Source organism: Melozone crissalis, unplaced genomic scaffold (assembly GCF_028551555.1).
Source record: "Melozone crissalis strain CALT ecotype California unplaced genomic scaffold, PUWL_Pcris_2 ptg000013l_1, whole genome shotgun sequence".
NCBI classification, from domain to species: Eukaryota; Metazoa; Chordata; class Aves; order Passeriformes; family Passerellidae; genus Melozone; species Melozone crissalis.
In genome coordinates this window covers 55,828,167-55,853,993 of record NW_026535791.1, presented here as the reverse complement: position 1 = coordinate 55,853,993, position 25,827 = coordinate 55,828,167, and the positions used below count along the sequence as shown (strand labels likewise).

At 37.7% G+C, this 25,827-nt stretch overlaps 1 protein-coding gene across 2 annotated transcripts in view; it reads left to right on the top strand.

Moving 5' to 3' along the window:
• Window positions 1–25,827, top strand: part of MID1 (midline 1) — a 136,949-nt gene that overhangs the window by 83,675 nt on the left and 27,447 nt on the right. For both annotated transcript variants that reach the window (XM_054271590.1, XM_054271591.1), the window contains exons 3-4: window positions 12,978–13,073; window positions 25,454–25,561. In XM_054271590.1, coding sequence (XP_054127565.1) covers window positions 12,978–13,073; window positions 25,454–25,561 — 204 coding nt within the window. The remainder of the gene's footprint in view (window positions 1–12,977; window positions 13,074–25,453; window positions 25,562–25,827) is intronic.

Genomic DNA, 25,827 nt, shown 5'->3' with positions numbered 1-25,827 from the left:
GCCATACTCAAAAGAATGAATCAGTACAGATACAGCTCCTTAACTAATAAGATGGTTAATAAATCATCAATTATAGAGCACCACACTTTGGAAGGGACCTCCCAAGATGATCAACCTTTCATGTAAAAGGGAGCTTAGATGGCTATGCAGACTATCTGCACAATTGCATCTTGAAGACTTCCATTGATGAGGACTCTCCCTTGTCCCTAGAGAGGCTGTTTTAGTAAATGATTGTTCCCACTGTAAAACATGTCTTTTTTACATTGAGGTGAAATGTCTCCCAGTGTAACTTATACCCTTTGCTCCTTATCTTGCCTGTGTGGCTGCTTATGAAGAGACAGTCTGTTTGTAGGTACCCTTGAAGTATAGGAATATTCTTATGAGGCCCCTTGAGTCTTCACTTATCCAGGGAGAAGAGATCTTACTTCAGTCAATGAAAAATGAGGAAATTAAAAAGTTGTACATGAAATCAGGCTCAGCACTCCATCAGTATTGTGTGACCTCAGAATGCTATTGATGACCATGTGCTTTATAAACACCAGAGAATACTCTGTTCTCTCTCTACGCCCCTTGCACATTACATTACTTATTCTTTTCACTTTACAAAGCATAGATGTATGCTCTATACAGATATATGCTTTTTTGTGTATGTTTTATATGGCTAAAGAGAAGGTATTTCTCACAAATCTCTCAGAAACAATGGATGTAGAAAATACAGAAATAAAGTACTGGGTAAATAAAGTTCCTATCTTTTCTCCAAAGAAAACTTTGTCTGAGATCAAAATCAAACTGAATTAATTGAAGGCCTCAAGTTGAGACTTCCATGTGCTTTACAGTTTTAATATCTTCCCAAAGTGCCATGAAAATCAAACTTATATAATCAGCACTGACTCATGTTTTCAGCAGAAAAAGTTTGGTAGCCTTGATAGTAGGCAAAACTTCAAAGGCTGTCATTAATCAAATGAATGATTTGTCTGGAGGAAGTCGTTATAAATTGGTCACATTATGTAAATGTGTCAAATGAAATGTTAAGATCTCCCTCTTTCTGTAGGAACAATTGGATTTGCACTTCTCTCTAAATTGCTAGTCTTTTCAGCAAAATGTAAAGTCATTTATTTTTCATTACCTGAATGCCTGTCATATTATGGTTTACAGAAAAATAAGCAAAGCTATATGGGAGGGTTTAGGCCAGCTGTTTTTATGTTTTACTACTGTTATCCCACCTGATGTCAAGATGATCAGCAGGCCATGTAAGACTAGCTCAGTTTTGCATCCTTAGTTTAGGTATGCTAGAATGGATAAGATGAAACATTCTAAGATTCTTTGTAAATCATTCAAAGGTCGTAAAATCATAGAATATGCTGAGTTGGAAGGGACCCAAAATGGTCATTGAGTCTAACTCTGGCCCTGCACAGGATGCGCCAACAATCCCACCAGGTATGTGCCTGAGAGCAGGGTTCAAACAGTTGTTGATCTCTGTCAAACTTGGTGCTGTGACCACTTCCTTAGGGAGCCTGTTCTGTGGCCCAGCCACCCTCTGGGTGAAAAACCTTTCACTGATATTCAAACTAAACCTCTCCTGACCCAGCTTCATGCTGCTTCCTTGAATGCTGTCACTGGTTATGAGAGTGAAGAGATTGGTACCTGCCCCTCTGCTTCCCCTCGTGAGGATGTTCATGACCACAATGAGGCCTCCCCTCAGTCTCCTCTTCTCCAGGCTGAACAGACCAAGTGACCTCAGCTGCTCCTCATACAGCTTCCCCTCAAGGTTCTTCACCATCCTCATGGTCCTCCTTTGGACTGCCTTCAAAAGCTTGATGTCTTCTTGATATTGTGACACCCAAAACTGCCCCCAGCACTCAAAGTGAGGCTGCCCCAGAGCAGGACAATCCCCTCCCTTGCCCAGCTGGCCGTGCTGTGCCTGATGCCCCCAGACAGGGCTGGCCCTCCTGGCTGCCAGGGCACTGCTGGCTCATGGTCAGCTTGCCATCGACCAGGACCCCCAGGTCCGTTTTCATGGCTTTGCTCTCCAGCTTCTCATTCCCCAGTCTGTACACACAGCCTGGGTTACTCTGTCCTAGGTGTAGAATCTGGCATTTGCTTCATTGATCACACCTCTAGAGGACCATCATTTTTGCATTTGGCATTTTGGAGAAAGAAGAGGTACCAGGAACGTGGCTCCTTAAAATTATGATGATTCAGCTGAATTTTTTAATATGTTAAAGAAAGGTTGGGCTATACCTGTCACTTAATGTTCTTACAGAAAATGGACTGTGGATTCAGATGTTTTATTCTCTATTATTCATAAGTATTTTGTTCTTAATTGAGCATTTATTGAAATCTAGTATATATATGCACTTATAAATTGATTTTATTTTCTGAGTATTAAATGCTCTCTTTTCTGATGACAGATTTACTAAATTTACTAGTGCAAATGTGTGCGCTTAATATTAAAGCCATAAACAAAGTATCTCATCCATATTAATTCAATATACCTATTTAATTAGTAAAATGTTCAAAGTCTTTTCCTGTTAGAAGATGCAGAGCTGTTATTGATTGTTCCAGTTCTCTTAGAGAGCACACAGGCCTTTCCTTTGTGTTTTGCCTTTCAGGTGAAAATCTGAAATGTCAAGAAAGCAAAGCTCTAACTCAGAAGAGTACAAAATAATGTTTTAGAAATTGAAACAGATTTGTGTTTGTGAGTTTGAAATGTTACAGGTGCACATATCTAGGCTTGTACTTGCACTCTTTTCCCTAAAAACATCCTTTGATTTTATATTATACAATCTATCACCTTGCAAACTACAGCATAATATTTATTTTTAATGTATTTTTTAAATGTCTTGTGGAACCAGAGTTCTGTGGTGATATCATGAACATTCTGACACAATCCACTAATTCTTAACTCACAGAAATTTTATTTCTGTTTTACTGTTCAAACTGTGTGTAATCAGAAATAAAAAATAGAAAAAATTGTTCAGTATATAGTCAGGGGATCTCAATTATTGATGGAGGAGAACTGGCTTGAGTTACGTTTAATGGTCAGGCATGCTGCAAGTGATTATAGGAGCAGAGTAAAAAAATACAAGAGTACTTACAAACATACTTCTTGAGCCAAAACTCACTACTTTGAAGTATCCTCAATGCAATTGCTCATGCTAGCATGAACAACTCATTAGTTGATACAAATTGATAAATTCACATTAATAAAGTGAAACACGTCTGTGATGGTCTGCAGAGCTGAGGTGAGTGAACAGGCAAGTCAGCTGTGGCTTCCACATGGAATGTTTGCTTCTGGCTGGTTCAATTTTTTAATCATTGCATATACATTATTGAGGACTGCTGAAAAATAATGTGTCCCTGCTTTACTGGCCTCTCGAATTATAGTTGGATTATCACTGAATTGATTATTTCATTTCTTTGTGGAAGTGCACTCCCTAAGGGAGTGAAAAATGGTATCATAGCATGGGAGTTATTTCTTCAGCTGTTCTGCTGTCTGTAGCATGCATCCCTCAGCCCCTGAGGATTTTCTTGAGCATCCACATTACTTTCAGACCTTCTTCCCAGAAACTCTTGGCACCCTACACTGCCAGCAAATCAAGAGCCAGAAACTGAGTTCAACTCAGGTTCATAGAGTCTAGCAGGAGGTGAGGGGCATGTTGTAGCAGCAGCTGGACAGGTCACAGCATGACCAGAAAAAATGGAGCAAAATCATGAGCATGTTTTGGACGTAGGAGTAGTGAGGGAGATCAGGATGTCTGGGAATGGAGCTGGATGCACTGATGAGGTAAGGGAAGGAAAAACCTTTAGTATTGTACATTAAATGAGAGAGGATCATACTTCTGCCTGCTGAGTGCCTTCTTGGTATGTTTTTCTTTCATTTATCAGTTGCAAAATGCAAGGGAAAAATTAAGTCCTGGATTTGTCATGGTTATTTTCCTAGTCCATCATTATTTAAAATATACTCAGAACTTTAGGTTTTCAGATAAAACTCTTGGAGGGGGTTGTTGGTGTTTTGGTTTAATTTTTGGTCTTTTTTAGGTTTGGGGTGGGTTGTTTTTTTGGTGGTGGTAGTGGTGGTTAGTGAATTTGAAATCTTAAGTTGATCTCTGAGGAAGTATTGGCAATAAAGACTAGGCAGGTCAGAACAGAAATTTTACCTGACTATGACAGAAATATGAAACAAAATCTGCTTCCAAGTCATGATCTGTACCTTTCAATTTATACTCCCTATTTAGCTCACCACCATCATATTCTTTTAGTAAGTCCCTAAGTATGTAATTCTATTAAGAGTATTTAATGATGGTATCTAATTTTATACATAGCAAATTATAAAGTCAAAAATTTAAATATAATAACATCTCTGTATCTGAAATCTGAGTCAAAGATTGATGTCTTGGACTGGCTGCCTAGAAGAGAGGCTAATCAGAGTTAGAGAATAAAGTAATGGCACATTCTGAACAAACAATATTGTCCCTTCTGAATGTGGCATTTCCATTTTAGACAGCATATTTTTTCCTAAATGTGTATGTACTGCAGACAACCCAATGCACATCATATTCCTTACAGAGAACTACATTTAAAATAATAGTAAAGGAGGCAGTTTTACAATAGTTACTGCTGAATCAATATTTTACACATTATAAATGCTCCAGGTGCATGAATAATATAAACTGGTGCTATCAAGGAAACTGATCTGGTTGTTTTTATTCTTTCTAGATATTTTCCATCATTTAAATAACAAAAAAAACCCTTTAAATATATTGTTAGATTCTTTTTATTCTTGTTAATATTTTATGTCTCTTTACAAAGATACAGCAAAGCTGTTGTTAAAAAAAAAAAAAAAAAAAATCCTGAAAAACTCATGACCATTGTCCATCTTGGGTGTAGCCTCTGTGAGGCTTTTGCACTGCCCAAGGTGTATCTATTGAAGGCTTTTAATAAATACTTACTTTATTCTCTAACTGTCTAGCCTCTGTTCTAGGTAGCCAGTCCAAGGCATCAAGATAATTATTTTAGCAACTCCTAAATGTGAGACCTGGTGCTTGGTCAAAAGCTTTTTGTAGAAAAATACTGATAAATTATATTATCAGTTTGACAAGTATTTTAGATGAATGTTTTCAAAAAAGTTGAACTTATATCTAAACTTGAAAACTCTAGGAAACTCAAGTTCCCCACACCAAACTTCCTTGAGGGCATATACTCAATCTAGTGGATGGTTTTAGTTTGCTGAATAAGCAATAGAGCAAATGAGGAGAAGAAAACAGATTTACACTTCTGTCTAGAGCAAGCTCTAACCATGGGCAGCAAGGCATTGAGCATGTGACAGAATGAGCACCAAACTGAACAGATGCCAACTTTTTTTTGGTATGTTGTCTGCAAGGTATGGTATGTGGTATATTCACTGCAAGCAAAAGGCAGAGCTTTCAATGACTTCAGCGCGGAAAAAGCAGAGTGCTCCAGAGGGTTGTAACTAGCTCATGGTGTACTTCTGGCAAAATTTCAGAGTTCATAAACACAAGAAACAAACCCCCATAAAACACAATTGTAAGTGGTGCTTTGATTAGTATACTTCACCCTGTGCCAGAATTGGGGTTTCTGCTTAGCTGGTTTGGTGACACTTGCCTCATGCACCCTGACATTGGACAGTGGGAGCAGCATTTTCCCAAAGAGGCACAGTTCTCTGGCTTCCCTTGGGTTCACCAATGGTGCCTGTACGGCTCCTACTGTGCTGCTGGGGACACAGCCGGGAGTATGTTGTGTTCACTGATGGGCCTGTTTCCTCCCTGCCGTGGCGCTGCCCAGACAGCCCCTCTCACACCTTGAGTAGGAGCTGCTGGTGTTCTCTGTCAGCCCCACTGGTACAAGCCCACAAGGCCAGCGTGAGTCCTGGTGTGCCAGACCTTCCAGCCATGCCAGGAGATGGATCCACAGCTTCATTCTCTGCATGGACAATTAATATCCTCAGGAGGGCAATCAATAAATATCCTTCAGTGTGCTGTTTGCTATACTGAGAAACAAATGCAGAAGGCTGCAGCTGCCTCAAGTGTCAGCTTTATTACAGGCCAGCAGAAGGAGCTGAATTACGCTTGTGACAACTCCACCACTGTTACCTAATGCAGACCAAATCACCACATTGACCTGCTCCATTTCTTACCTATCCAGCTGCCCTTTCTAACCTGCCAGCTTTGCATAATACTGAATTGTTTCTACATATACCAGCTTAGATAAGATGGAATTTTTCAACTGCAAAATGCAGTAATATGTATTGACTGATTAAACCCAGATTTTTTCCACAATAAAACCTCTTAAATAAATATAACTTTCAGAAATGTTTAGGCAGACATCTGTAGAAACCCAGACTTTAATAACACTGCATAAATTTTGGTTCTTTAGATAATATTTTTGTTTTGTTTTTGTATAGAGGCCTGTCATTAGTTAGGTGGAAAACTTAGAATTTCAGGTTTTGGAATGAATATTTCTCAGATCTTTCTTGAGCAGGATTACATTATGCATCTCGTGGGCAGGAGCTTGTGTGGAACTCCTGGTCTCAAATACATTCCTTGTCCTGGGAGGCTGGAAGTTCATTTAGCTAGGGTGCTGCAGGACAGCTGTGCAATAGTTCAAGTTGTCCTTAACCCCCTTCATTGCACTGGATTAGCCCATGGGGAAAAGAAGGAGTTTATAAGCCCTCTAGCTCGACACAATAAGTCTAATGACATGCATTAAATTCAGGTGTCTGGTATTTGTTTTGCTCTTTTAACACTTCAGCTTCCAGTTTGACTCCTGCATTGAGGCAGGACAAAAAGGTCAAATATATTGTGGCCTCCAACATATTTTTTCTACTTTTGCAAACCTTTATTAACTCACATATCAGTCCAAACTGTGTTTTCGTTTTTAATGTGGTAAGATGCTAAAGCTATTCCTTCTTGATCCTTGATTCCTGATTATTATTCTGGTCCTTCTTTGATTAATGATTCATGACTCATTAAAAAAAGAACTGAAACACTCCCCCAGATCCCAACCAAGTTAACATTTGTATGTCTTCTAATAGCTTAATTGAAAAGAAAAATCCCAGTTTATCTTATAGTCAGTTTTGTCACTATCTAAACTGTAACAAAATTCCTTCAACAAGTTTGAAAGCCTTTAAGAGAAAATGCTATTTTCACTTTATTTTTATATGTCCTTCTGTTACACTAAAAAATTAACTATGAAAATAAGTATGCAGTGAAAGTTTCATTGACCTGCTTTCTGGGTAAACATTGTCCCTGCTATGGACAAATAGTTTTTAAGTGTATGCATGGTTTCTTTTCCAAACTTATAGTACACATCAGTGGAAAACTTTTGCTACAGGGTGCTATGTATATACTTCTTGTCCTGTTCTTTTTCCTCTGAGGCCCCAGGTATGAAATTTCTCTTTCTCCAAAAGAGAAGAAGCAGTGGAGGAAGACTGAAAAGCAATTCACAGGACAGACTGGTGTAGTTAAATAAAAGGCCAGAACTGCACTTACAAATGGCAGGAACCCCTGGTATATTTGAGGGCATGGCTTTGCAGGGACACAAGAGTGTAATTGGAGGTTCTCCCTAGAATATTGCTTTCTCAGTTATTAAAGATTTTATGTGGTCAAGAATTTGAAGTGCTTGGATTTCCTTCAATTTTTCCACAATGTCCCATGTTAAATAGACATTAATGAAAAATTGTGACATTCCTATCAAATATGGAAATATTCCATACTCATCTTAGTTAACATCAATGGAGTCATAATGGCTTCCCATGCAGATATTTTCATTGCACTTTTAATAAACATAGTCCTGGACAATTAATTAACAGTGCAGTATCTCATGAGTCTTTCCTTGTGATATACTATAATCACTTGAGGTAAAAATCCTAGTTCCCAGGAGTCTATCGACATCAAAGCTGTTATTTCTTTACACATCAGAATGTGGAGTGCAGTTGTCATGCTCTGCACATTTGAGACTTGAGGTCAATCATTCCTATTAAAGCGTTACTATTCCCTGGCTGGAGAAATACAGAGTTGACCACATGAATGCTACAGAAGAGTTGTCATCTGTTTCAGGACAAGTACATAGAATTAAAAATTAGCTTAAGTTTTTCCATATGCACCTGGCATGTCCATTTAAATAAAGAACACCAAATGAAGCATTGAGCTCACATAATTAAGCTCACATATACACCAAACCCAGCTCAAAACCACGCTTGATACTCTGGCAGTTATTCTGGATTTGATTGGCAACTTTTTTAATAGGTTAGACACAAATCCTGCAGGCAACAGGACTAGTTCATGGGGTATGTCACTATGACGAGGTGAAAATAAAACTGGAGCACATGCAGCATAATGCCTTTGAATTTGGAGGAAAACATTTCAGTGAAGATGTGTTTGCTTGGACTGTGTTAGTGACAGGGAGTACATTTATGATCTCTAACCAGCCTGCAGGTACTAAAGATTGATCTGCCATGTCAACACCACCCTGCTTTCCCTGCTGGCTTAAGTTAGAATTGCGATCACACTTGTGCTTTGTGATGTTTTATTGCTCATCTACAGCAGTGTAACTGTGTGGCTTTAAGCTACACACTTTACTAACCCAGTGTGGAAATGTTGACTGTTTGTAAAGAGATGATGAGAGGGGGGCAATGGTTCTCAAGAAACCTGTGTAATTACTCAACTTAAATTCCACACTGCAAAGTTGTTTTCTTTAAACCAGGAGATAGCCTCAAAATGTGCTTTACTCTGGTCAGTTCTACACTAGGATCAAAGGAAATGCAAACTGCAGTCAATGCTTGCTTAGGCTTTGGTCATGGTGGAGTTGCTTTACTTCAAAAGGAATTGAAAATTTCATTGGACCTGATAGCTATCTGGTTTATTTTTTGGCTTTTTAAATAGACTTTTTTTATGGAAAATGTCTCTGAGAAGATGATTTTGGGAATGCTTTTATTTTGTGTGCCATGACATAAGGCAGGAGCACACGACTCAGCATTTCTCTTCTTTAGAAGCTTACATTAATTTATTTTGACAGCATTTCCAAGTCATAGTAGCTTAGGATTATCTGTTTGTGCTACCTTCTTATTTCAGACAAGCAATGCTTTGCGTGAGACTGTTAATTTGGCAAAGGGCATGGGTTCACATTTGGTTTTCATAGACTGATAGATTTAAAGACTAGAAGAGACCACTATGATCATCTAGTCTGACCTCCCACTTCAATCAGGGCACAAGCCTCACGCAATCGTTGCTGCAACATGATCATGACATCAGCAGCAACATGTTCATGAGCTAGACAGCAGCTTAAAAAATGTCATCAATACTGAGTTCCCTTCCTCTAGTTTTTGGCATTAATTTTTCCAACTTAGACTCCTGTCCCTGGATCATATTGTTTTATAGGCATGCAGAGTCAAAATGAAACATCATCCTTAACTGTCCTTTTCAATTACATGTCTGGGGTTTCATCTACTTGGATTTATTCCAAGATTATAGGAATATTTATGTTGTATAATTGTCAGACCATGCTAAATGGACATTAAGCATTCTTTTCACTTTATACTGTTGTAAAAACAGTTTCAAAGCATGCATGGAATGTCAAGATCTTGGGCTGGATCTACATTGGTAAGTCAGGAAGCATTCAGCCTTGATTTTGCTTTTTGAGAGCAGTTTGCATCTACTGAGTTAACATACATGAAGCCTGTCCACAGAGGAAATGCCGAGCAACTATTGTGCTTCTTTAAAAAAAACCAACACTAGAGTTTCTAAGATCAGTTTTTAACAGACAAATAACAATGAAAATTAGCAACTGACAAAAAAAAGATAAGAAAAGGAAGGAGTGAATGTTTAAGAAATTGTGATTTACCTAATATATTACCAAAAATACAATTGTAATTTGGTGTGCCCATCAGAACAGCAGTAGACGATTAGGTGGGAAGAAGGAAGGTATTTGGAGTCAGGTTACTCTGCTACTCACTTTCACATTTACTCATCATAATGTGAGAGCACACTTTCTTAGACTAAAAACCTGGCTAAAATTCACTCTCATAGGAATTCTGGTCTACAACAACTAAATTGATTTTCCAAGTTGGCCGGACCTCCAAATCTGGCAGGGTTGTCTTATGCAACTGGGGAAGTTCCTGGTGGGGATGAGAAATGAGGTTGCAACACTTTGGGAAGTCTCTGAGCAAACATCTGTTTCTGAAATTTAAATGTTCAGGCCTTTCCTGTGTCACCCTACATGGAGTAAAGAAAGAGGGCAGGCTCAGACTCTGCAACTTTACTATCATGTGGTAGCTAAAGGGGCTCCATGGTCTGTCTGAGAAAATAATAGGGGAAAGTACTAGAGGAAGATACTGCTGAGAGAAAATCTGGATAAACATACTGCAGGAATTGACCAAGTTTTATGAGCTTTAAAACTTCTGAATCAGGCCACTTCTAAGAGCTGCCATTCAGTACTGCCCTAGTGAAATTGGAAAGATTGACATTAATTTCACACAGCAGCCACCAGGTTCTTGTCGTCTGGTAAAGCATTAATAGAAACTGATGTTCTTCAACAAAAATTTAACAAATTTTTAATTGTTCTTGGCTTTAAAAAAACCCAATCTCTTGCATACCAAATTGCCTGGAAACAAAATTCCAGGTTTGCCATATTTAAAATTACACAGTTCAAGGAGATAGAACATGGGAATGGAATAACTCTGGTTTCTCTGAGGCAACTCACTTGTTTCATAGTTTTCTTCCATTTTCACAGTCAGGAAATGCAGATAATATCAAGAGACCTATGTGAAGCCACAATAATATATATGGGTTTATATTTGTAGTCACTGGATAGGAAATTTATTCTAAGATTTTGTTCTTCATCCTATATATATATATATATGTGTATAAACAGGTATATAGGAATAGAGATTACTATATCCATATTTTGGAAATATTTAGAATATAATAATGTATATACAATCTATGGGTCAATACATTTCTGTTTCCGAGAAAAATGCTGACTCTTCTTGTATTAATGGCCTTAGCTGAAAAGAAATTACTTTCAGTTATTTGAAATCATTGCAGTGTCCCACAACCATTTTGAATACATTTTTTCTTCATAGTATATATAGGTACCAACTGCTAGTATTTTTTATGTTCAATAATACATTTTAAATTAGATAACCTCAATGAAGAATACACAATTTTCACTGAAACGTTTTAGTGTAAAATATTAAAATATATAAAACATTAATGTATAAGATTAAGAAGGTTTAGAAATAAAATTTCAAGCGTATTTGCTCATTTGAATCAACTTAAGGAACTGTTTATTGAAGGCAAAAGTTATCTGATATTGTAACTATATATGATATTTTGACTTTGCCTGTGAGCCTCAGCGCTACAATGGGACATCTGACAGCACAGCCAACATGCCTTTGCAATTAAGATTGCTCACAGTGTGGCTTATGGAAATGTAAGATCCAGCACAAACAGTTTGGTAAAAATGCCTGCTCTTGTTACTCTTTGTTTTAATGGGCTATGAAATAAATGTAGCGTAGAAGGTATTTTTACAGCCAGGGCTTGTCATACACAATATGCATGGCTCTGCTGGGAAGAAAATGCCAAAATTATGTACTTCGAGCACCCATCACACTCCTTGGAAGGGTCATATACATAAAAGCCACCAAAATGTTGTGTTTTCCTTAGTGGAACAGAACTGACTGCCTCTCCAGTGCTTACAGCATCCATCCTGGTACATGCCAAAGTGTGTATCATTCAGCAATTCAATACTGCCATCTTCATTTGTTTGTAGCCACATGCAAAAATGGGAAGGGAGCTGCATGGCTGCAGAAAGGGAGGGCAAAGAACAAGGTGTTTTAAACAGCATGAAATAGGCAGGGAATAACAACACCAGAAAACACACACACACTCTCTAAATGTGGGTATGGAGGTGGAGTTGGGGGAGGATTATGCAAGTCAGGTAAGTTAATGGCAGCTGCAGGGGCTGAAATGATAGAATAAATACACCAGAGGGAAAGTACTAGTGTGAAGAAAAGAAGGTCATTAATAAAAGATGAGGAGGGTTGAAATTAATGAAAGTTGTGTAGAGACCCTTGCAGCCCTTGCCAGGAGAAAAGCAGAGGACTCACTCCTGGTATTCCTGTTCAGTAACTCCAGGGAATGGGTCAGAGCTGTCACAGACCTGCCCCTCGGGCTTGGGTTCCCCTCCTGTGGATGCAGGGAGGAGAAGGGAGGCTGAAACATTTGTTGTTAGATCTCAATCTCCCATGCAATTGCAGGGAGCCAGGATGCAGCCTCAGATCTGTGAGCTGGAAAGGACTTTGCTCCACCACAGCTGCAGATATTTATGGCAGACATAATCAGTTGATAAACACAGAAATGTGCCACAAGTTCTCTCTTAAGAACAGTTAGTGAAGGTAGAGTTTGTGAGCAGGTATTTCATTCTTATCCATAGAAAGGGTGTTTTTCTTTTGAATTGTTTATTAAAAAATATAACTCTGCTGAGCTCAGGAATAAAGTTAAACAGACCAAAATCTCCCCAGCATTTCAAATCCTAAGAAAAAAATGCTGACCAGTTCTGAGACCTCAGTTAGCAGCAGAGTTTTAAATTCAGATGTTAGATGGAAAGCAGGAAATAAGGAGTAAAAAATGTTCTCAGTTAAAATAAATATTTATTTTGGAGAAATGTTCTTGCCTTTTCTGGTATTCTCCTTACTCATTTTTTTCCTCTTGAATAAAACTAATTGCTTAATCTAATTATTATTAGGCCCTTAGAAAAACTATTTTTCCAGAATTCACTCTTTTCTTGAACTTTTTTGGTCTCTTGTCTTGCACAGATAAAACATCTAATCAAACATGTAATGTAATGGAATATATCAATATGAAAATCTCATGTTCATATCTGTGTAATTTGATTTTTCTAATATTCACCGAAGTATTAAAATCTTTGCAATGTATTTTTTTTCTTTATTTTTACAGCAAAATTTGGAGAGTAACCTCACCAACCTTATTAAGAGGAACACTGAACTGGAAACTCTTCTGGCAAAACTCATTCAGACCTGTCAACATGTAGAAGTGAGTATGGCCTCAATCAGAAATTCTTATAAACCTAATTACATTCATTTCTAGCATCCAGGAGCAAACATTTAAACAAAAAAAAACAGACAAAACCCCAACAAAAATAAATAAAACCAAACAAACAAGTGAAGAAATTAATTTGAATAATGGTAAACTGACTTTAAGCTTTTTCACTGATAAGGGGTATTCTCAATACAGATAACCTCCTTTACATTCCTTTCTGTCCTGTTTTAATTATGGTGTGTTGTTGTGGTCTCCAGTGCTACTGTCCTTGAGCACATCACTTATTACCTGTAACATCTGCCTTTCCTTTGTAAGATAGAGAAATATTTACAGGTGGAAAATGAAGGAAAAAATAGCGACACCCAGATTCCCGACCTCATTTAGGTTTCTGTTTAACACAGAAACCTAAATGAGGTTGGGAGTCTGAGTGTTTTTGATTTTTTTTTAGTCAGAATTTACTACTAAATACATATCTGTACTCAAATGTCAGACATGAAATATATTTCTCTTCCAAAGAAGACAGGTTCTTACAGGCCTTTTAGTTGCTTCACTTACATATTCCGCTCTGACAATCAAAAACGAAAATCTTTAGCAGGGTGGGATCTGAACCTATACTTTCTCCCCTAGAAAAGGTGAAAAAAAGTTCACCCAAAAAAGGCAAAGCAAACAAAACCAAACAAAAAAAGGAAACAAACTCAAGAACCAAGCCAACCAACCAACCAAAGCCAAACAACTCCCTGTTCTTCCAAAGAGATCATCTTATCTATGTTTGTATCTGCTGCACTTCTCTGGAGCCTCACCAGCTTCGCAGAGCTCAATAAAAACCATAAAAGTCTACCCACAGTGTGAGACATTGGGTGGATGGTTTAATTCCTTTGTATAGGCACCAGTGACACCAGGCAAACAGCTGGAATGGCATTAGTGGGTATTGAGAGACAGAGATAAGGCACAGTTTGTTCCTCTGCATCTAAAGCTCCGAGCAAACCCCATGAAGCAGATGGGCTCAGGACAGCACAAAGCCTCTTCTTCACTGGTGGCCTGTGTCCAAGATGTGCTAGAGCTGAAAAACTTAAAATTGCTCCTCAGTCTTCTCTGCAGCTCTGCAATATTTTACCAGCTCTAAGTTCAGTGTTACAAGAATCCAACTTGTTCAGCCGGTAACAGATGCGCTTCTGTCCCTGGAGCCCTGGTTTAGAAAATTTCTCTGTAGACATAAAGCAATCGCAACATAGTTGTTAATGAATTCCTACCATGTTTTATTCATCAAATTAGTCTAATTAGCATTTAAATTAGCTAAATATTAAGAAATGAGCTTCAGTCAAAACCTTGGACCTCGGCCGTGCTGGAAATTGGGCAAATGGGGATGGGGAAGTAAACTTGCAAGTTATCTGTCTTTCTCAGAGCCCTGTGAAAATTTCAGATATGATGTGCATATATCCAGCATTGGAGAAGGTGTGGCTTAGATAGATTTTTGAAAAGCCAGTACATTCTTTCTCTTCTTGGTTGTTCAGGAGAGAAATTCAACCCAATACAGGAACCGAATTGAAAATTAAATGAAAAAATATATTGGCTAAAACATTAACAATGTGAATTTAAAATTACAAAATATTGGGAAAAGTTTCCAATTTCTGTATTATTTTTAGCATATGAACCCACTGAAATGTTGAAACTGAAAAGGAAGTTAGTTTTACAGCAAATACTTTCTTTTTCATTATTAGATTTATTATAGGTAATAATGTAAAATACATTGTACATAGTTTGTAAACATATAAAATATAGGTAGTAAATTTAAAGACTTTTGTTACCTACTTTGATTTTCCTTAACTAATTTGAAATAATTTTGATTTAGATTTTGGGGCCTTTAAAATCGGTTAAAAAAAAAAGAAAAAGGAAATAAGATTTCAGTTTCAGATATAGTTTGAACTTCGAAAAACAAGGAAGGAAAGGAAATTATTAATATTCCATGTATTAAAATTACCAAGACTTTATTCTGATATAGATAAACTTTTAAAAGTCATGCTCACTAACATTTATTTGTAGCTATAAACAGTAACATTTTTTTAAGCCTTTATCATGTCATAAGCCAAAAAATTCAATGTTACATGAAAAATGAAAAAGGAATGTCTGTTTTTGGTTTGATATGGAGCTAAAGCTGATGTGTCCAAAAATGAATGGAAAACAGGCTCTGTGTGTTTTGAATAAATTGATCCTCGCCAGCCAAACCAAATGGTGTCACAAAGCCTCCATTTCTCATTTCAAGTGAGCAGTCAGTGGCTTCCCAGGAACCATCTTTATGGCAGATTGGTGATCCAGCCATGCATCCTTCCCAGCTGTACTGTCATCCAGAGCAAAGGCCAAATCCCAATCTCTCTATGCTTTAAAACTCATTCTTATTCCTTTCTGAAACACTTATTTTCATTTTTTTTCCCCCACGAGTGCACAAGGAGTGATCAGTGATGTTGATAATCTGGAAGGTGGAGGCCTTCCAGCCACTGGGGAGGGGTATCTGGTTTGGCCTCTCATCACAGCATTGGAGACATAAATCTTGCCAATTTCTGGATTGGATGGAGGTTATCAATTTGTGACAGGATTTATCTTGATGGAGAACCTGATCTTGGGAGCCTCAACAAGTTCACTTCCAGTCTTGCATTCCTATGGGTGATTCTGATCATAACAGCAAGAAAATCTTTGTGAATAAACCAAGCCAAACCTTTATTCTTTACTGCTTTAAGTAAGATATAATATTAAGCATTTTATAATAGTAATAACAATTTTAGTGTCTGAATGCCTGCTTTCATGCCTAACATGGATTAGCTTATTTTCTTATGGCAACAATTTTTAAAATTGGATTTTCTCAAAGAGACCCATGCCCTGAAATGTGATTGCTTAAGACTACAACACTCTTTTCTGTCCCAAACCTTTCTGTTTGTTTAGGAGCATGCTGACACACTTGTTCTACTCATCTTTCAGACACATCTCTAACATGTTTTTCATTTTACACTAATTTTTCTGTCTTTCCATTCTCCCTTCCTCTGTAATCCTGTCTGTCATTACTTGGTTTTGCAGAAACCCCGAAGGCTGGTAATCAGGGAAGCTTTTTTTTCTTCCTTAGAGCCCATGGCAAATTCTCAACCTCATACTTCTGGCCTGGCTGTTTTCTGCAGAGCACCCCCCGGCCCAGGGCAGCCCTGCTGCTCACTCTGTGCAGGGCAGGCACCTGTGGCTGCCTCCCCTGGCACAGCAGGGTGGGCTGCATAAAAAGATAAACTGGTCATTTATCATGGGATAAAACAGAGCTTTCTCCACAAACTGAGAGAATGGAATAGGAATGACTGCTACTTGGATATGCATTTCTTTGTAGTCCTTATTCACAGCATTCATACTTCTGATAGGATCTGTAGAAAAATATTTTAAAAGCATTAAAAATTGTCTTGGATAATTCTATCTTTAAATTTTCTGCAGGGGCCTTGTACAAATCTTCCAAAAACAGTGTTGTAAAATTGGGATTGGCAGGCCCAGGATGAATTCCTGGGTGTCAGCACCCCTGTGGCCACCCCAGCCCCCTCCAGGTGTCCTTTGGTCAGGGTGTCCCTTAGCACTGTGTGGCTCTGCCTGTGAGCACTGCAGCGCTGCCACCCTCCCCGGCACACCTGCCACATGCCAGGTGATGGGGGCTGCATCCTGCTCTGCTGGCTCGGCCTCTGCTCAGGATTTAGCCCCTTCTTAGCTGAATCAGGGGAGGATATAATGCTGTCAGTGTTTCTCTGACTGACAAGGTGCTGTGACACAGAAAGTTCGCTTCTTTGTCATAATTTCCACTCTACGACTGTGTGAGGTTTCTGCAGAAGTCTTTTAGACCATGGCATTCATTGACATAAAGCACAAATTTGGGCATGAGACTCTTATGCCAGTTACTTTGTTTCTAAGCAATTTGAGTTTTGTTTTTGGAATTTTTTTTTCATCTCTTTTAGGAAATGCATGATTAAATGTCTGTTATATCGTCAATACCATAAAGCTTCTCATCTGTTAGACAGAAACATAATCTGAACTCAGCTGGAGGAGAAATTGGAGCAATTATCTAGGAGGGAGGAGAAAGGAAATAGGTTTTGCTTGCAGACAACTTTATAGCATCTGTATCTCAGTCTTTCTGCTTGTTTTGTTTTGTTTTGAATACACCAAACGTCATAGGAAGCAGATTCTGGACAACACTGTAAAATAATTTTGGGTTGCATAAAGAGGAGGCGTTTTCCTCTGGTTGTGTAACCCTCAAAGTGCTGCATCCTTTTCTCTTTGTATGTAATAGAAATGCTCCATTTCCAGCTCACTTCTAAAGATCTCCTGCAGGCAAAATCTCAGTGTAAAGTTCCCAATAAAAAACTGGGTTTGTGAGTGTCAAATGGTGTTTTTTATAGTCATGTTATATAATCACCTGAATAAAAAGTAGTTCAATGAAAGAACTTTTATTTCACTGGCACAGATACTCAGCACTCACACTTATCACATACATTTAACATATCAGTGTAAAGCAGTAGTGCAAAACCAATGAAGAGAAGATGGCAGCACCTAAAAATCCTGCTGTTGCTATTTTATTGCATGGCTGATAAAAAAGAAATGATCCAAACAGGAAAATTTAATAATAATGGAATGTTGAGTTTCTAGTAAGACTTCAGTGACAAGATAGCTCCTTCAAATTTTGCAACGAAATGTCTCCATCAATTTTTGCATGGCATTTCTGTTCCTTGAGAGACAGTAAAATCAAAACTCAGCTGTCAATACAATTCTCAAAGGACCCTTGAAAAATAAAGAGGCTTTGTCTGTCACTATAAAAAACAGTGAGTACTCTGTTTTCACAAATTTTCATGGCACTCACTCCTTGAGATTTGGGATTATTTTTGTCAAAACTCAAGTAAACTGAGAGGTTCTCAATAGGAAAATTTAGTCAGAAAGCCTGTATGTAAATCGTGGTGTCTGAACTGCAGTAAATGGCCTTCAGAGTAACACCAGGTCTTTGGAATAAGGAATCTACTTTGCTGGGGATTTTTTTCCTAGGAAAGGAGCAATGGGTTAGGTAAGTGTTTATCATCACTGTGGAATGTGTGTGATAATTTGGAAAGGAACTCCACAGAAATTTGTTTATTCCTCTGCCCCTCTATCTTCCACTTTTGTGAAGATGTTTGTTCAGCAGCTACATTTATTGGCTATATTTAAGTGCTAAAAGTAAATGGTATTTTTTGATTTTCTTAAATAGACAGAAAAATATGATTTGAAGGAAATTAGGAGTTCTCACTCTCAGTAAGATACTAAGAGCAAACCTGATCATATGCATAAAACCTTAAGATGGAGTTTACAGCATTTGTTTTTTCTAAGACAGTTTCTAATGAGAGAAGGTACAAGAGACTTTCTCTATTAACATTATTTTGATTAAGTATGTGGCATAATATATTTTGATTTCTAATTACTTTCATTTTACTTTTAATTCCACTCTCATAAAATTTTATTTCATTCAATGGAAATCTCAGGTAAGCTTTAGTCAGTGTCTTAAATTTATGTAGCATCAGAAAAGAGAAACTTCAGAAATAAAAACTGAGAAAACACTGCATAGCATATGGTGATACAGAATATTAATTCAAGGATGTCCTAAGATGCATGCCTAGTAAGCTGTAGCCTAGTAGTCAAATACTATTTCCCTAAAGAATTATTAAATTTTTTTCAAAAATTACTAATTAAATGTAGAATTGGTCCTATACAAATATGTAACTCCAGCATTTATGCATACATTTTATGTACAGATTAAGCACGAGCTGGAATATGTTATTGCACCTACAACTGTTTTGTACCTTCTGTATATTGGAGTTGTAGTTATGGTAAGAGGTCACACAGATTGTATATAAACTAATAGCAGAATTTTTCACTGCTTGCTAAGGTGGCCAGTCCTGATTTGCTGCACCTCTCCCTTTCTCTCATATCCAGATGTTCAGATTTTTGATAGACTGATATTCTTGCAAGACTTTGACCTTAGACTAGTAAATGGAGCTTAGTTCACTCTTAGCTGGTAAATTAATGCAGCAGATAATATTTTGTGCCTGCTATCAGAGACTGTAACTTTTCAGTCAAAATGTTGTCAATTTATGGAACCTTCTGTCTCTGAGTCATTTATCATTATGGGAACAAAATACTCCTAAATTCCTCCTTTTCCTGCCTAACATAAACAGCTAAAGAGCAACTAGAGATGCAGGGAGACCAAAGGCACTGGTCCTCTTGTGAGCATGTTAAACACTGGGCTAAAACCCTGGGTCCTGGATGACAGTTTTAAGTATTGAACTATTGTTTACAAGTGCACTGATTTCAACATCATGAAAGGATGGACAGTCCTTTGAACTTCAGTGATTATTTGATAGTTTTTGTTTTTCTATCCCACATAAAACCCATGAAGTGGAATATTTTGCTCAGTATAGAACAAAGGCTTAATGTCAGCAGGAAAACCTAAAACAAATAAATAATTAAATATTGTTCAATTAAAAAGTATTTTCATTATTTAGGTTTAAAGAAAGGTCTAACAGAAAGTGTAAAAAAAAGAGTGAAAATAATGAGATTCTTATAAATATTTTTTTTCCCCATGAAATTCTGGGGTTTTTTTGTTTTAGGATGAGACTGTAAATGTCACTAGAGGACTTCTAGGTGTCTTGCTGGTTAGTTTCTCACCAATGTGCTTCAAAGTACAATGGGTCAAAAAACTTCAAAACAATATTTCAGTAAGTAAAATGTGTACTTCAGTCTTCTAAGAAAGGTTTACTTTTAGTCAGGATTGAGGCAGGATAGTCTTATCTGCTGGACCCAAAGTGGTTTAGCTTTCCTGGCCTAATCGATCCTTCAATCACAGAATTCCTATGTAGCCAGAGTAAGATGGAATATTTTTGCACTGACCTTTGTTTAACCTGCTCTGAGACTGCCTCTAAACACAAACACAGGTCTCCTGGTTAGAGATAGATGTGGAATGCAAACAAAAACAAAGCCTCTGGCACACTTGAAATGGAAGATGACCTTTTTTTTTTTTGCACCATTTCAAACTAAAAAATTTATATTCAGATGGCAAGCCGATTAATATCACATATTTCCAAAGGCATGGTTTGTCATCACAGATAAAATCAGATTTATGCTTAGACTAGGGAAAACCTGAAAAAGTTATTTTCCAAGAGTTCTGCTTCTGCTCTGTAGAGGACTAAATTGAACGACCCATAACATCAGACATGAAATAAAGGAAGTTTGAATCTATGACTCTCATGGCCATAAAAAGAAAGGGAAGAAAATTTTTCATAAATGTTCATTAATGATTATCCTTTTCCATTAAATAAATAAATTACATATGGATGATGTGAAAATAATACTTCAATGTATTCTGGCTCTCTGAAAAAAAGTTACTCACTTTACAACATGGAGTAAAATAAACAGGCCTCTCTCTTTAGGAGAGTATAATCCTTTAATTCATCTAGGGACACTAATCCAAGCAAATGTGTTCCACATCTCCATGGCAATGAAGAAAGTTTTCCTAGGGTAAGTAGGTATCGGCCATTATATGTAAAAATTTTAGGTTTTTTTAATCTCACTTTCTGGGTTTGGTGCAAGAAGAAATTGAGGCTCAAATCTAAAGTGAAGTATGTGGCAATGATGCAACAGGTTTTGAGTGGAATCATTCCATTTACTTTTCTGATATTTTTTTCTTCTTTTGAGTATACAGTAATTGTTGTGAGTATATAGTCATTCTATAGCCATAGTATATAGTCATTCTATAACTGTCAACTCAAACACATAAAGAAAAATTCATACCTCTTCTTTACCTGTACAGCCACAGCTGCAAAGAATTTCTTTTTTAAGGAATTGAAATAATTTTTAAATCGTGACGCTGAAACTCAAATTCATATCTCAGTTTTCAAAGATCAGACTCTTTCTACAACCTACTTTCTTCCATTTTGCATAATCAACTGATGACTAGAAAATAAAAATTGCTCTGGTTTTGATGACTTTATCACAGAGAGCATAGCCCTAAAAAACAGACCCCCTCTAATTTAAGATGTCTTATTTTGATTGTCATTTAGAGATTGTTTGCCAAAAAGATGCATGAAGATTTCAACTTGTGGGGAGAATTGCCTCACCTATAAGGAATCTCAGAGGAAGAGTTTTGCTATTGCAAGGAAAATTCTTGTGAGACACCAAAAATATCCTTTGCTTTAGTATATTAGTTGAGGAAGTTTTCATGGGTATGAATCCAGCCCTCTGATTCTGTTTGCCTTCAAATTAACCATAGAAGCTCCACTGTAACCTCAAATCTCTAGCCATTCTGTAGTTTTGTGATTTCCCAAACATCTGCTGGGGACTTTGAAACCACCACATTCATTTTCTGATGAGCTAAGCTGCAATTTAACTCAGGTCTCTGAAGATGAAAGCCTGGGAAGCCTCCACAGAGAGCAGAACACTTTCCAAATCAGTTCTCAGCTTGTGGAGCTGGGAACAGCTGGCCTGCTCTCCCCTTTGGGCTGGGAGGGCTGCTTGTTTCCAGCTCCCTGACAGACATCTGAGGAACCCCCATTTCTCTTCTTTTTTTAACTACACCTACTTCCTGAGGCAAAGGGCCACAGTTCCTATCCATATGTCTGGAAAATCTGGAAAGAAACCTGGAATTTGTAAGGTTGTTGGGTTATTTCAGTAAACTATTTGAGGTCTGTGTGTGTTACAGAAATGGGAATAAATTACCCACAAAATCAGGACAACTAGAATCTGTCCTTCTTCTTTTTAGACGTCATAGTTCTTGCTAAATCATAAGGCCTCCTAGTCAATTTTAACTGGCATGGAAAAGAAATTTATAAAAATAATACCAATAAAATAGAAAGTTTTAGGTTCAAAGTATTTCTGGGCATGGATGTTTAAGAAACTGGTTGATGCCAAAACTAATTGTATTAATAGTGACATTTTCCATAGAAAGGTGTCATCAAGTCTAGCATAAAGTCTCAGACAACAGATACCTCAGATTAAAGAATCAGCCTTCATCTTGGGTGGAGGGAGCCCAGACTGAAGTCAGCTCTCTCTATGATTTGGAGACTTTCACAAAGTGTGTGACACAGTCACCAGACTTTATAAGGCAGCTATCAGTCTCTTTTAACGAACTCCTTGGAAAGAGGGCTTGTTTTTTAATGTGGAAAAAATGTAGAATGTAAAACCTCAAATATTTTCACCAGACAGAACTCACATTCCTTGGCCAGCCCAGCTGGAAGTTATTGTCAAGGTCGCTGTTTGTCAAAGGACTCAAGCAGAAGGAAAAGCCTCATTCTGTTGTTTTTGCAGCACCTGTACAGTGGAGCCCTGGTCCATGCCTGTGGCTCTTTGGTCTGACACATGGCTCCTCGGGAACACACAAGTAAATACTATTTAATGGTAATCTCACAAATAGTCCCTTTAGGGCCACAGCTAATGTAGTGCACTTAAAATTAGGCATGTGCTCAATTATAAAGTTATTATTGAATCAGAGGCTTTGGGGGCTGAAAATATGATTAAGGAGTATTTCAGCTTAAGAAAAGCCCCTAGATTAAATGTTGAGGGATTTTTTTCATGTAAAGCTCAGACATATCGTATAATTTTAGAATATTACTTTCATTTTTAACAAGCTTGTCCAAGCTATAAAGTTGGAAATGTCTTCAAATGGTGTTTAAAAAGAGTATACTTTTCAGATTTCAAAGAAAAAGAGAAGTCTGCACTCAGTGCATTAAGAAATCCAGAGATTTTTTCCAAGCATTTTGTTTTTCTTAGTCTAGAGCTTTTTAAGTTAAGATCCAATTAATACATTATTATTCAAATCAATCAGAGTATTAAATGAAACAATGTTGACTCAACCTTCCTGTAACTTTATGTTTCATGACAGTTATCCTAAAAATTAATTAGATCTTCTTGACAAAGCAAATTGGTGATGTCAGTGGTGCTAGAAGTAACACTTCGAGTGGAAGCTACTCAAAAATCCCATCAAGTGTTACCATAATGAGGTGCCAGGAGTGTTCCTGTAATTAGGTGCTGAATTTGGCTGTGGCATGGGCCGGCCTTGCTATTGACACAGGAGCTGTGCCCACATGCAGTGGATGTGATCCCTGCCCCGGGCTGAGGCTGTGTAGGCTTCCCTGATCTTCAGTGGAATTTCAATGCAGTAGTGAGCCTGAAGTCGGGACTGGGAGAGCAGTGCATGGCACAGCTTGTTGAAAGCAGCTCCGCAGAGTTTCATGCCAAAGCAAGGAAGTGTGATGCAGCTGAGGCACTGGGACAGCAGGAACAAAGGGAATAGGAGGGACACTGCACACTGACTAAACTTTTCTAGGTTACCTGAGCTTTCAGTGGAGAGACACTGGCACTGCTAGAGGCTTTGGGTGGGCTGTTTCGTGCTCTCTGTCCTCGTGGACTGTGGTGAGAAGCCAGGCAGAGCAAACAGCAAATATAAGGAGAACCATGGGCACCTAAACCAGCATAATAGGAATACCTTCTACATCTTCACCAGCACTTGCAGTCACATCTGACCCCTTCCAAAAACAAATGTATTCTCTCTTTTTAATCTTGATGTCTTAATTAATAATTAAGCCTCTAAAATGTGTAAACAAACTTTAACTTTATGAAGATTCAGAATGGTAATCCAAAACCTTGATGAAACAGGTCTTTATAAACAAGTCCTCTCTTTGCCTGGAGGATACTGTGCATTTCACATAAGAAGGTTATTTGTAAAATTGGTTCTGGTCCAAATTTAGATATATAAGCATTTGCTTAAGCTTAATGAGCTCTGTAATGTGCTTGCGGGTAAATGCACGTTTAAACACTGTTGGAAGGAAAGAAAAGAATACTGATGCAGAACCAGAAGGTTCATCAGACTGAAGGAACAATCAAGAGTGCAATATAGTTACTTGTCACCTGAAAGTAATCCCTGTTGTTGTTCACCACTGACTCATTATCCCAGTGGGAAAGGTGACATGGCTGTGGGGGCAATTAGCCAGGGCTGAAAGCTGCTTTACCCTCTTACCCTCTTTTAGCAAAGTGCAAATGGAAACATACCTCTGAAATAAGTTCTTTCTTTTTATTCTAGACATGATTAGAACTTTTTACCTTTTTTTCTGAGTCTTTACACATATATGTAAGCTAAACATGCAACTGCTGGAAGGGAAGTACTTTCTTCTGGTTCTTCTGGTTGTATATAGAATGTTGACTTGGCACTGAAAAAATCAGTCTCCTTCAGAAACAGGACATATTCATCTGAGAACCCGAACTTTCCTATTACAAGTTTTCTTCTTTTTTTTTAACAGAAGTCAGCACTTTCGACAGAAAGCTAATATTTGTGAGGGGTTTTGGACTAAAAAGATTTCATTGTTTCATATATTTATACTCTAGAAAACTACATGAGCACATTACTTTTTATCTGATTTGTTGCTGAGGTAAAGCAGGAATAATTAAGACAGTCAACACACGTCTTGGTATTGTCAGGTGGATCTTTGATCGTTTGAATCTCTAAGGAACCAATATGTGGATATGTATGATATCAGTGGTTCACTGCTCTTTCCAGTGAAAGGACTTTGGATCATTAAATGCAGCTGGAAGGAGATACTTTTAAATCCTCCTAAAAAGACCCAGTTGTTCACTTCAATGTGAGTTAAGCTGTGGTGCTCATTTCTGTTGAATGATGCAGATTCCTAAGGTTTCCAGGATTTGAAGGAGAAACTAAATAAATCCATCTTATTTAATTTGGTTGAATACTAGTAATGATGCATAAATTATGTTTATAATTATTGTTCTTCAAGAAGACCAAGACACAAATGGTTGGAGGATGAGAAAGCACTCGTGGGAGTCATCATATGTGTTAGGACTTCTTTCCTCCTGGCATTCTTTGCTGACAGATGCTGGCAGCAGCAGCAGTGAGAGGGGATGCTGCTCCAGATGGACCCTCTGATCCAGTACTTGTGCCCTTGAACACGCTGGTATTCACTGCAGTGCTTTGTATGGCTGCAGACCATGATGTGTAAAGCACCTCCTGAAGAGACCCCGCTTCTCACTGGTGTGTGTTAGAGCTGACACCACTCAATACTCACCAAACCAGACTTTTCTCACTTGAGCGGGAAACACCTGATTGTTTATTTGCAAGTCCTGCCTCCTGCAAACAATTGCAGTGCTCATACAGTACTCAATTCAGTACTTCACAAAATCCAAAAGAGGGCACTGAAAATAAAACAGATTATACACAGAAAGGAGAAAAAAAATGCCAAACCAAATATTTTAAAAAATTCAGTTTTTAAATTAGAAGGTGGAAAAGGAAAATGTAAAAAAACCAGTTTTGCTTATCATAAGGTTTTGCTTTGTAGGTAAATGCATCCCGCCAAGAAACCAAGCTGATGGAAGAATGTGACCAACTCATTGAAATAATCCAGCAAAGACGGCAAATAATTGGAACCAAAATCAAAGAAGGAAAGGTAAAAGCTTTTGTTAGATCACAAGTAGGTCAACACTGTTTCCTTTTGACTGCAGCTTTTTTGACTGCAGATAGTATTGGTAGAAATTTGCAAAAGTCCTTATGTAGTTCTTGGCTACTGACTGATATTTTCATGTAAAGAATTAAATCCTTGAAGACTAGTACTCCAGACCTCAACTGTTTATTGGCTATTTCTCTTACTACAGGTGATTATGGATTTTAAAGATAAAACCAGAAATTTTGTCATGCTTGGTAAATGACAAATTA